Source organism: Lampris incognitus, chromosome 6, assembly GCF_029633865.1.
Source record: "Lampris incognitus isolate fLamInc1 chromosome 6, fLamInc1.hap2, whole genome shotgun sequence".
NCBI lineage: Eukaryota > Metazoa > Chordata > Actinopteri > Lampriformes > Lampridae > Lampris > Lampris incognitus.
In genome coordinates this window covers 36,714,590-36,727,544 of record NC_079216.1, presented here as the reverse complement: position 1 = coordinate 36,727,544, position 12,955 = coordinate 36,714,590, and the positions used below count along the sequence as shown (strand labels likewise).

Sequence of the window (12,955 nt, the reverse complement as noted above, 5' to 3'; positions counted from 1 at the left end):
AGCTTTGAGGTCGAATTCTTCATTGATGAAATGCACGGTCAGACTCTGATAGGGTTCCGCTGTATGGCTTGACCACATGTCTGTGGTAGTAGCAAAAACTCCACTGTTTATAGTGCCACTGCGACTCTGCCTGCATGTTTTCTATAGTTCCGATATGGCAACCTGGCTAAAATATGTGCAGGATGGCATGCTATACAGTTTATCCAATGTCTTTACCAAAGCTGTAAACTTGGCCTTAGTCATCATGTTGAGGGGTGTCATATCTTTTGCTATGAACTCCGCTATCACCTGAGTAATTTTGCGTTGCCGTTTTGAATCTCATTCATATGGAGATATGCTCTCGAACATTTCGGTCAGTGATCCCTGCTGGGTGGTATTCGGCCTACTTGACACATTAGTGATCGGGTTTTTAGCCATGCGATTGTTATACATGGCCTTGTGATGCTTTCTTTTTCTAATACTTTTTATTTTTAACAGCATTTAAAATACAAACAAACAAAGTACAGAACAAGAGGTCTTGTTTGTTATCATCCAACACCAAAGACAGATATACAGGTACAGGTCATCACACAGGGATTTCAGCAATGTTGCCTAATGGGAAAGAAGAGAGAGAGAAAAAAACCCTAATTAACAAGTTTCCCTTAAGTAGCAATCCCATTTTTTTCCAGTATTTTTTCCCTTTGTCCTTCTTTAGACGAAGGGCGAAAGTCATCTTTGTGATGCTTTCTTAAATGCTGGAACAGGCTTGTGGTGTTGCCCCGGGTTGTAGCTACGGTAGTAAGGCACGTTCTACACAATACCTGACTGTGCAGCATCTTCTTTCCTAAATCCAAAATATTGTCCAGACAACCGATGTATGGCTCCTCTTTTGACACGAAAGTCACCTTTTCAGTGTTCAGTTCTGCCGAGGCCATTTTCACAAGATAGTAATGTTACTGCTAGAATCAAAGCGTAGCATGACAAGTTGTTTTTTTTTTTTTTCCATTTCATATGAGCATAGGGTAGCGTGCGTGTACATGAACTCCACATGGCCACGTGTTTCAAACCCTCTGGTTGGATTGTGTAACATTAAAAAAAGAACTTATTTTATTTTTCAATCGCAGCCTTTGCGATTTGAAAATTATGTTCTATTACATTGCGATGTCAGTTTGAATTCGATTAATCATTCAGCCCTCGTCTCAACTGACTGCAGGTGTCCCCAACTTTATAAACAGCACAGCTGAATAATGACTGAAACCAACACAGTTGCGTCACAACTGAACCAGCGATTGGTTTCATTGTGAATTGTTGTGATCATTAATTAAGAGTTAAAATGGCCGCATGTGGTATTCAGAGCGTTGGGGAATAGCTGTAATCACAGCAATGTAAGATGGTGACGGATTTATTCTTAGCGCCCCCCCCCCGACAGTTCAGGGATGTTCTTTCCCTTTTCACATATATGGCCTCTTTTGACTCCCCGTTCAAACCAGCGTTCCTCCCTATCAAGAATGTGCTCATTCTCATCCCTGAAAGAGTGGCCACTGGCCTGTAGATGGGTGCGGACTGCGGAGTCCTGGCCTGACGAGATAGCTCTTCTGTGTTGTGCCATCCTCTTCACCATAGTATGTTTGGTTTGCCTGATGTACAATTCATGGCAATCCTCCCGGCACCTAACAGCAGTCATTATATTGCTCTGACGCAACTGTGCTGGTTTTGGTCGTTGTGCACCTGTGCTGTTTATAAGATTGGTGATAACTGCAGTTAGCTGAGACTGACGAAGTTACTTAGATGAGTGATGAACCGTTTCTTCCAGTAAATGTTGTGTCCACATGAACTAATTCAGCTTTCTCGGATTTCCTTACCTCGATTATTGAGCATGCATTAAGACATAAGCAACTGTTGGTAAAAGCTGTTTTGCTGAATTATCAAAAAAAAAAAAAGGGGGGGGGGGTTCACCTGCGAAGAACTTTTCTGCCCTGAGCTGAATGTACCATCTGACAACATGATGCCTATCAGCGTGCTGATTACAATACAACTTCATGTCTGAGGAAAAAGACACACCCCTCCTAATAGTCCCATTCCAATCGAGGCCAGTCTTTGAAAATTCTAAACATTATTTGGAGTGATGTTCTTTGGAAATGGCTAAATGTTCTAGTGAATTGCAACTAATTTTATAAAAAGGTATGATTTTGAAATCACCAACATAAAAACTAGGGTTCAGTGTCAGCCAAAAATGGTCTTATATTGCTGTCCATTATTATTACAACTGAAAATTGTTAAAAACATGCTAAATGAGCATCCCTTTACCCCCTCGCTACTGCTTAATGATAATGATTCTGGTTCTGATATCATCTCTTTGACCGCTTTCTCTGTCTTTAAATCTTTCCCTAGGAATGGAAAGCCATATTGTGAGGACTTCTGAGAAGCTAATATCAGCTCTGAAGCTGTCTGGATTAACATCAGTTACAGAAGTGAGTGCATATGAATGCCCCATCCGATATTGCTTAACATAGTGAAACCACTCATGATATAGGCTGGTGTTGTGAATAATTTCAAGTTTACAAATAACCTGATAATATTAGGGCATTATTTAGAAATGTCTTATGGTACCCCTTACCTGTTTTTTTTCCACTTAGGTCACCAAAGGAGAACTGAGTCCAGAGGCGTTGAATGACCTCAGGACCACCACAGGTTATCAAGGAAACACACTGTCGAGGATTCGCGTGTCTGCCTCTAAGCCTGACTTTGAAGTGGGATCTTCCAGCCAGCTCAAACTGTCATTTGCAAAAACAACGCCTAAGCCAGGTAGATTTTAATGTGAATTCCTATGTTTTCTCTATTTGTGATACAAATTGTGTACAGTATGTGTTCACACATAAATAGTTTCCTCTGCCCACTTACTAACAGGGTGGAAATTTGACAAACTGGTTATTTCTAATACAAGTACCACTTTGACTTCAATAGACATTGTCAATACAGGCCAGTGGCACTGTAGACAGATAAATAGCCCTACCTGGCTCCCAGACAAAGTGTGAAGTTCCGTTTTCATTATTTTTCTTGTTGCTGAGATTTACTTTTTGCAAATATTCCTATTTCTTTTGTTTCACAGTGAAATCCAGTCTTGATCCCAAAATTGCCCAAATGTGGACTCTTTCAGCAAATGACATAGATGATGATGATGTGGTGAGTTAAGGAAGTGTAGTACTATGCACTTCCCCTATAAATGTACTGGAAGAGTAAACATCATTCGCCATAAGAATCAACTAAGATTGAGTTGTTTCAGCATTAACTGAACTTTATAGAACTGCTGATTTGCTCTTTTTCAAACAAAAACGTCCTACAAGGATATAGATACATCAACTGCTGCAGTGCTTACAAAGTTTTCTTCTCGCTGCACAAATTTGCATACATGTGCTGATACCTAACAAGCGTTCTCATCTGTCCCTGCTACCTTGTTTAGGACTTGCTGGATTCTGATGCCCTGTTGGATGAAGATGATCTGAAGAAGCCTGACCCAGCCTCTCTCAAAGCCCCCATCTGCGGACCAGGGGCTACCAAGAAGAAGGCCTGCAGGAACTGGTGAATACACTACAGTTACATACGGGGCTGCTGCTGGACATTTGGGTGCCCTAAGCGTAATTGTGTGGATGATTCTGTCTTAAAAACCCTCATAAAATTATTAACAGTTGCGAACATAGTGTGGCACCAAATACGACAGACCAATCTACCACAAAACAGGGTGAAATGCCCGCAAGAGGACACAAAGTAGGTACAAAATCGACTTCAACAACTCTCCCATTGACCAGTTCAGAGACTAGCACTGCAGCTATCATACATAACATATTAAGTGAGTTAAAAACAATGCTCAACTGCTCAGCAGTGTTCCTGGACATTCTTTTCTTTTTTTGTATCTGTAAAAGTGTAAGTGTAAGCTTATGGGTTAGAACGTTAATTTTTGGCAGATCTATAACTTTTTCTCCTCTCACTATACATAGTAGCATAATCCATTGGATAAAACAAAAGAAGTTAAAGAGTTTGATATTAAGATCACTTGTTGGAATGTACAGGGACTAAGAAAATTGTTAAAAGTAAAGCAAGTTATTAATAGAATAAAATATCTCAAATCTAAAATAGTGGTTTTACAGGGGACCAACTTGATTGTAACTGATATATAGTGCTATGAAAAAAGATGGCCAGGACAAGTATTTAACGCCTCTTATAACAGGCATGCTAGAGAGGTGGTCATCCTTATACATAGGTCAATAACATTTCAAATCACAAAAATTATTCAAGACCCATATGGCAGATGTATTATTGTTCAGGGTAACATTACATAAAGTGAAGTTGGTCAACATTTATGGCCCTAATGAAGATAACCCATCATTTTTTTGAGAAGCTTCTGATGGAGTTGTCCACCTTGGAGGGTCATTATATTATAGGCGGTTATCTCAACTGCACCTTAGATCAAGTGATGAATAGATAAAACAAGTGGATAATACCCATGTTAAAACTAGAAAAACAATAATGGAGTACATAAAAGCTCTAAGACTTGATATATGGAAAACACAAAATCCTAACATAAGAGAATATTCTTGCCATTCTAGCATTCACAAGACCTATTCACGCATTGATCATTTTTTGGTATTTGCGGAACTACTGTCCAATATTAACTGTTGAATATGACGGTATTCTAATAAGTGATCATGCAGCTATATCAATGGAGGTATATTTGGGTAAACTTAATCAAAGTCCTCCTCGCTAGAGGTTTCAAGTGCTCAGGCTACAGGATCTGGACTTGGTTTAATTCATTGAGACTATCCATCCATCCATTATCCAATCCGCTTATCCTGCTCTCAGTCATTGGGCGGCAAGCGGGTAGACACCCTAGACAGGCCCAAATTGATTGTTATTTTGAAACTAACAGAGACAAAACAATGGCTGGTGTTAGGTGGGAAGTATTTAAAGCTTATATACGCAAAATTATCTTAAGTTATATGAGCTTCAAGACCAGGCAACTCGATAAAGTAATTAAAACATTGGAGAGAGAGCTATACGAGAGTGATCATTTTGTAAAACAAAATAACCTAAATTTAATGAAAGCCAAATACAATAAATTAACAATGGATAAAGTGGCTAAAAGTATGTTATAGACAAAACAAAAATACTATGACCAGGGAGAGAAGGCAGGAAAGCTGTTGGCATGGTGGATTAACAAGATGCAGACCGAAAGGCCAATTAATAGTGTAAAGACACCATCTGGCAATTTAACATTGGACTCACTTGAAATGAATATCACCTTTAAAAAAATAAAAATAAAATAAATCAGAATGCACAGGACAAAAGCAGGAGCAGTCACTCTTTCTTGACCACTTAAGATTTCAGGCTCGTCAGAGGATGAAAGGAAAATACTTGACGGTCCATAGCCAGCATCAACAGTGGAAAAGCACCTGGTCCTGATGGAATACCAATAAAGTTCTATAAAAACTTAAAGGATAAGCTTGTGGAACCTCTGTTTATGGAATCATATAACAGAGGAATGCTTCCTTCCTCATTAAGACTGGCTATGATAACCTTAATATTAAAATCAGACAAACCAGCAACCAAATGCTTATCCTTTAGATCAATAAGCCTGAAATACTCTGCAAGGCATTATTGAAGAGATTAGAACAATATGTCCCTAAACTGGTCAGTGATGATCAAAATGGGTTTGTACTGAAAAAAGCAGGGTTTTCATAATATTAGAAGATGGCTGAATGTGCTACATGATACATAATGCAAAAGATACAGCACTGTTATCAATAGATGTCCATCAAGCATTTGACAGGATAGAATGGGACTATTTTTTAATGTTCTTCCTAGGTATGGATTTGATGAAATATTTCTTAAGTGGATGCGACTATTATACACAAACCCTACTGTAGAACTCTTGACAAACAACAACATATCAACACCTTTTACTCTACAACGATCAACCAGACAGGGTTGCCCACTCTCTTTTGCTCTTCACGTTAGCCATCGAATCGCTGGCCATGGCAATAAGAACATGAAGGAATATTGGGTATTACAATAGGAGGAGTAGAAAATCGAATTTCTTTACACTACCGTTCAAAAGTTTGGGATCACCCAAACAATTTTGTGTTTTCCATGAAAAGTCACACTTATTCACCACCATATGTTGTGAAATGAATAGAAAATAGAGTCAAGACATTGACAAGGTTAGAAATAATGATTTGTATTTGAAATAAGATTTTTTTTACATCAAACTTTGCTTTCGTCAAAGAATCCTCCATTTGCAGCAATTACAGCATTGCAGACCTTTGGCATTCTAGCTGTTAATTTGTTGAGGTAATCTGGAGAAATTGCACCCCACGCTTCCAGAAGCAGCTCCCACAAGTTGGATTGGTTGGATGGGCACTTCTTTGAGCAGATTGAGTTTCTGGAGCATCACATTTGTGGGGTCAATTAAACGCTCAAAATGGCCAGAAAAAGAGAACTTTCATCTGAAACTCGACAGTCTATTCTTGTTCTTAGAAATGAAGGCTATTCCATGCGAGAAATTGCTAAGAAATTGAAGATTTCCTACACCGGTGTGTACTACTCCCTTCAGAGGACAGCACAAAGCGGCTCTAACAAGAGTAGAAAAAGAAGTGGGAGGCCGCGTTGCACAACTGAGCAAGAAGATAAGTACATTAGAGTCTCTAGTTTGAGAAACAGACGCCTCACAGGTCCCCAACTGGCATCTTCATTAAATAGTACCTGTTAGAGCCTGTTTGTGCTGTCCTCTGAAGGGAGTAGTACACACCGGTGTAGGAAATCTTCAATTTCTTAGCAATTTCTCGCATGGAATAGCCTTCATTTCTAAGAACAAGAATAGACTGTCGAGTTTCAGATGAAAGTTCTCTTTTTCTGGCCATTTTGAGCGTTTAATTGACCCCACAAATGTGATGCTCCAGAAACTCAATCTGCTCAAAGAAGTGCCCATCCAACCAATCCAACTTGTGGGAGCTGCTTCTGGAAGCGTGGGGTGCAATTTCTCCAGATTACCTCAACAAATTAACAGCTAGAATGCCAAAGGTCTGCAATGCTGTAATTGCTGCAAATGGAGGATTCTTTAACGAAAGCAAAGTTTGATGTAAAAAAAATCTTATTTCAAATAAAAATCATTATTTCTAACCTTGTCAATGTCTTGACTCTATTTTCTATTCATTTCACAACATATGGTGGTGAATAAGTGTGACTTTTCATGGAAAACACGAAATTGTTTGGGTGATCCCAAACTTTTGAACGGTAGTGTATATGCTGATGATATCATCCTATTTTTGACTGCGTTAAAAGGGAGCGTTCCCGGCTTGATCAATCTTATTGAAACATCTGGGGGCTTCTCTGGATATGAAATAAAAAAATCCAACTCAGTACTTCTGCTTCTGAATAAAGAAGAAAGGCAGAAACTGGTGGTAGATACCCCATTTATAGTCATCAAAGAAGGTTTCAAGTACCTTGGTATTAAGATCTCTCCTGAGGTTAAGGGAATACACCCAGCAAACTATGACCCTCTGGTGGACACAGTAGTAGAAGCACTTAACCAGTGGTCTGATTTTCCAGTGTCAATGTTGGGACGTATAAATATCATAAAGATGTCAGTACATGGGGTGTCCGGGTGGCGTGGTGGTCTATTCCGTTGCCTACCAACACGAAAATCGGCAGTTCGAATCCCTGTGTTACCTCCGGCTTGGTAGGGTGTTCCTACAGACACAATTGGCCGTGTCTGTGGGTGGAAAGCCAGATGTGGGTATGTGTCCTGGTCGCTGCACTAGCGCCTCCTCTGGTCGGTCGGGGCGCCTGTTCGGGGGAGATGGGGAACTGGGGGGGAATAACGTGATCGTCCCACATGCTACATCTCCTTGGGAAAAAGCCTAACTGTCAGGTGAAAAGAAGCGGCTGGCGACTCCATATGTATCAGAGGAAGCATAGGGTAGTCTGCAGGGGGCAGGAGCAGAGATCGGGATGGCTTGGAAAAGTACGGTAATTGGCCAGATACAATTGGGGAGAAAAAATGTTAGAAAAAAAAGGACATTTTTTGTCATTACTACCAAAATTTTTGTATCTTTTCCAATCAATTCCACTCCCTATACCTAACACACTTTTTTTTATTTTTAAACAAACAACAGAATGCTTATCCGATTTATTTGCTGAGGCTTTATGATTACATTATCCTTTATTTCAGGACCCAACAATAGTAGGTCTGTAAATTAGTGTTTGGTCCTGAGACATTATTTAAGAAATTAGGCAGTATATTGTTTGTTACAATTAAACAGTTCTCTAAATGGGCATTATCTATGGAAAAATGCCATTAGAACATGCATTTTTACATGCACCATGAAGACTTCACTGCTTACAATGACTGTTGGTGTCTTTTAAGGAGCTACACAGGCCAAACTAAAAGATAATTAGTTTGATAAATGTAATGGAGATTGTGTGTGTGTGTGTGTGTGTTTTGTTTGTTTGTTTGTTTGTTTGTATAGCTCGTGTGGTCTGGCTGAAGAGCTGGAGCAGGGTAATGAAGGAGCCAAGACGACCAGTTTACCCAAGTCATCGTGTGGCAGTGTGAGTATAGCATCAGCAAAACTTTTCAGAATCCTCAGATTGAAACATTTACAATTTATGAATTATTTTAAAATCTGATAGGAATTGATTATATAACCTTTTACATTATATTTTAAATGATTGCAAGGTCTTCTACATGTGGTAGACTTGCATTTAAAATCTGACTGTAATCTGCATTCTATTTTCATATATCCTCATCAGTATATTTCCTATTTATTAGCAATTAAAACAAAACAGGCTTCTTTTTCTGTCCTACCTGGAGAGAAGGAACAGCTATGTGAGGATGGTGTTCATTGACTTCAGCTCAGCTTTTAACACAATCATACCCCAACACCTGATCGAAAAGCTGAGCCAGCTGGGCCTTAACACCTCCCCCTGCAACTGGGTGCTGGACTTACTCACGGGGAGGCCACAGTCAGTGCAAATTGGCAAGATAACCTCCAGGACCATCACACTGTGCCACCGGTGCTCCACAGGGCTGTGTGCTCAGTCTGCTCTTGTTCACCCTACTGACTCACAACTGCACAGCATCATCCACCTCCAACCTCATTATAAAGTTTGTTGATGATACCACAGTGTAGGGCTGGACGATTATGGTAAAAACCATAATCACGATTATTTTGATTGATATTGAATTCCCGATTATGAAACACGATTATTCATTGATTTGAAAACATGCGTTTATTGAACCATTAAAACACGATGACTTTGAACTTAAAATATAATTGAACTGAAAAACAAGAAATAAATTAAAATCAAGTAAAACAAATAAATAAATAATAGTAATATGTAAAAACAGCAAATGAAAATAAATATCCTCAACTATGCTTTAGTGCACTCATAGCCACAACCTACTGCAAAAACTACTTAACACGCTTTGTTATAATCAGAATCAATATTAAAACTGTTAACATGTAAACTATAATTTGAGGTAGTGGTGCACTTATGGCCAAACTGAGTATTCCAAGAAACACTACTAACACACATTGACCAAAAAAAAAAAATCACCTAGCTGCCAAGGCTTTTTTTTTCCAAACAAAAAAGTTGTAGCCAATTCTGCATCGATGTAATGCAACGTGAGGCTTATATACGGCTTCATCGTGCGGCTTGACCATAAATCCATTGTGGTGGCAAAATACCCTGCTGTAGAGACATCTTTTGCAACTTCAGCACGACATTTATCATACAGGGCAGGCAGTGCAACTCTGCTAAAATGTTTACACGATGGCAACACTTAACGCTTGTCCAAAGTGTTCACTAGTTTCTTGAACCCCGGGTTGCTGATTGCTGAGGGCACATGTCTTTAGCTAGCATGAATGTTACAGCATCTGTTATCTCTTGATGTCTCTGGGAGCTGGTGGGATATGCAGTGGCATTGTAGAGTGTCCTTAATAGAAGAATGTGTTGCGGTGGCACTGGTTGAAGTCGACAAGCTTTTACTTTTTTGTGTCTTTTGCTCCTTTATTGCTTCATCATAGACCACTTTGTGAGTGGCCTTCAGGTGATTAAACAAATTGGTCGTGTTGCTTTGGGGTGCAGACACGACCGTGTCACAAATCTTGCACACTATTTTAGTCTGTTCCAAAGCCGACTCCTCGAAACCAAAATGCTTCCAGACGACTGAATTGGTTTTACCTTTCTTTTCCACCAAAGGCCGCCTTTCTGCCATCTTCTAAATGTTGTTTCACTCAGACTGAAAAACACATGCCGTCCCTTCGACCTCTTAACACGAACGGGAAGAGTGAAACTGTTTGAGCTTTAGGGGAGGGGTGGGACACACAACTAGCTAGAAAAGACAGTTGCATTGCATTTACAGCAAAACCGAACACTGGCCTACATGCTGCAGCATGTGGCAGCATAATAATCTTTTTACTTCAATTATCTTGTTTTTATGATCGTGGGAAGCCAAAATCATAATTGAAATTGAAATTCGGTTAATCGTCCAGCCCTACCACAGTGATAGGTCTCATCAGCAACAATAATGAATCATCATACAGAGCGGAGGTGGATCAACTGGCGGCAAGGTGCAAAAACAATAGCCTCTCCCTAAATATAGGAAAAACTAAGGAAGTCATTATTGACTTTAGAAAGACCAGCGCCCACCATACCCCTCTGACCATCAATGGTATGGACATGGAGTCAGCAGTGTTAAGTTCCTGGGAGTTCACATCAGAGGACCTCTCCTGGTCCTCATGTCACTGTGCTCTCCAAGAAGGCCTAGCAGCATCTTCATTTCCTGTGGCGTCTGAAGAAGGCAAGTCTCCTCCCACCCATCCTCACTACATTCTACAAAGGCACCATAGAGAGCATTCTTACCAGCTGTATCTCTGCCTGGCATGTGAACTGCAAGGCCTCCGACCGCAAATCCCTCCAGTGGTTAGTGAAGACAGCTGGAAAGATCATAGGAACTGCTCTCCCATCCATCCAGGCCATCTTTGACGCACGGTGAACCCGGAAGGCTCTTAGCATCGTGAAGGACCCCACCCACCCTTCCCACATCCACTTTACCTTCCTATCCTCTGGCAGGAGGTACCGGAGCATCGGTGCTGCCTCCACCAGACTATGCAAGTTTCATTCCCCAGGCTGTGAGGATCCTCAACAGCCTAAACACTTAGACCTTCCATAAAATGAATTTTTGACCATCTTACTCACTGTCTGTGTCAGGTGTGCTTGTGATGTTTAGGTCTGTGAAGTAATTCGTTTTTAATGCACATTTTGTTTTTATGTGGCACCGAGGTCCTTGTGAAACGTAATTTCGTTCCCTTGTATGTATGTATGACACATGCATATAAGGCAATGACAAATAAAAGCAGTCTAAGTCTTTAACATTGGCCCTTGTTTTTTGTTTCAGTGTTACCTGGGTGATGCTTTCCGATGTGCCAGCTGCCCGTACACGGGGATGCCAGCGTTCAAACCAGGAGAGAAGATTGTGCTGGACAACAAAACCCTGATAGATTCCTAAAAATCTGCAGCAAATCCACATTTCATGCTCCAACACGTTATATCATCTACATTCCATCAAGAAATGTACATTCTCTGCAGAAATGTTGAGATTTTTACTGGATTTGCTTTCAAAGGTTTTTTGTTGTTCTCTTTATCAAGCACATTATCAACAAGATTTGAAATGTTTTGCACTGGGTGTTAGTGAGACAGCTTGTGTTTGATGGTTTCATTGTAAGCAAGATGCTGCATAAAAGTCTTCAGCTACTGGGCAGTAGTCATGATATTCTTATGTGGCAAGAGAAGTTTCTCTCACTATGAGCCTCTCAAGTGGACTGGTGATGCAGCCTAGAAAATTTAACATCAAAGTCAACAAGGAAGTGCTCATAAGATTTAAAATAGGAGAGCTCATTCATCATTATTGTGATTTTAGTTTTCCCTTTGTTAATTATACAAATTGGTGTAATTATTGCAAGGACATTCTGGAGGAATTACATATAGCACCTTCAGAACAATTTATTTCATGTGTCAGGGCTTTTCATTAGAAGTGTAGTTTAGATCCTATCAAGCAGGTCTTTTCATTAGAAATGTTGTTCAAATCCTATAAAGCAGAAATCTACTACTACTATTATTTTCAGCTGCACCCGTTAGGGGTTACCACAGTGGATCATCCATTTCCATCTCCCTTTGTCACGCAAACCGCCTGCATTTCCTCCCTCACCACAAGCAACCTCACCTCTCAAGCAGAAATATTCACCATATTTTGGAAATTTTGAGATGAGTTTCCATAAAAACAAGTGCACAAACTGTCTACTTCTGAATCATTCTGTATTGAAAGACATTTTGGGGAAAAGAACTTGTTGCAGTGACTTTTTGCAACTTTAAAGTTCTAAATAACATTTATTTCAGCTTTTGACAATTTTTACAACAACCCATGATGAGATGGCATATTCTCCTAAATCTCACAACAATATTTCTGTTGTAAAAACTACACTGCAAGCTCAGCTGTGGATGGTGCTTAAAAATAACATTTGTATTAAACTGAAATTTAAAGCATTAATAACTTTGCATTTGACATATTAAAGAACATTAACAAGGCATTGACACTACTCAATATCCAATATGTTCCTCAGAGTGTAGCTGTTTGGATGTTATATGAAACTTGCTTCAGAGAACACTTTTCATAGCGGTCTTAAATGAGTTATCAAACCAAGGGAAACACTAAAAAACCTAAAACTAAAAGGCTTTCTGTGATATTACCCCACATTTTTTGGCTTTGCTAGATGAGAAGCAGGAACTTCTTTTTTTTATGCTGGGTTTAACTACAGCTGTCCTAATTTTTGCATCCCACTGTATCCACAATAGGAACACAAAATTGGATGCTGCAGAATGAACCCAAATGAAAATCTGACATCAGCTAAATGTATAGCAT

General features: G+C 39.7%; 1 protein-coding gene across 4 annotated transcripts in view; it reads left to right on the top strand.

Moving 5' to 3' along the window:
• ciapin1 (cytokine induced apoptosis inhibitor 1) overlaps positions 1-12,955 on the top strand; it is a 23,935-nt gene extending 10,980 nt beyond the window's left edge. For all 4 annotated transcript variants that reach the window (XM_056281754.1, XM_056281752.1, XM_056281753.1 and 1 more), the window contains exons 5-10: positions 2,371-2,450; positions 2,616-2,784; positions 3,089-3,162; positions 3,440-3,558; positions 8,502-8,583; positions 11,435-12,955. In XM_056281754.1, coding sequence (XP_056137729.1) covers positions 2,371-2,450; positions 2,616-2,784; positions 3,089-3,162; positions 3,440-3,558; positions 8,502-8,583; positions 11,435-11,545 — 635 coding nt within the window. In that variant the 3' untranslated portion in view covers positions 11,546-12,955. The remainder of the gene's footprint in view (positions 1-2,370; positions 2,451-2,615; positions 2,785-3,088; positions 3,163-3,439; positions 3,559-8,501; positions 8,584-11,434) is intronic.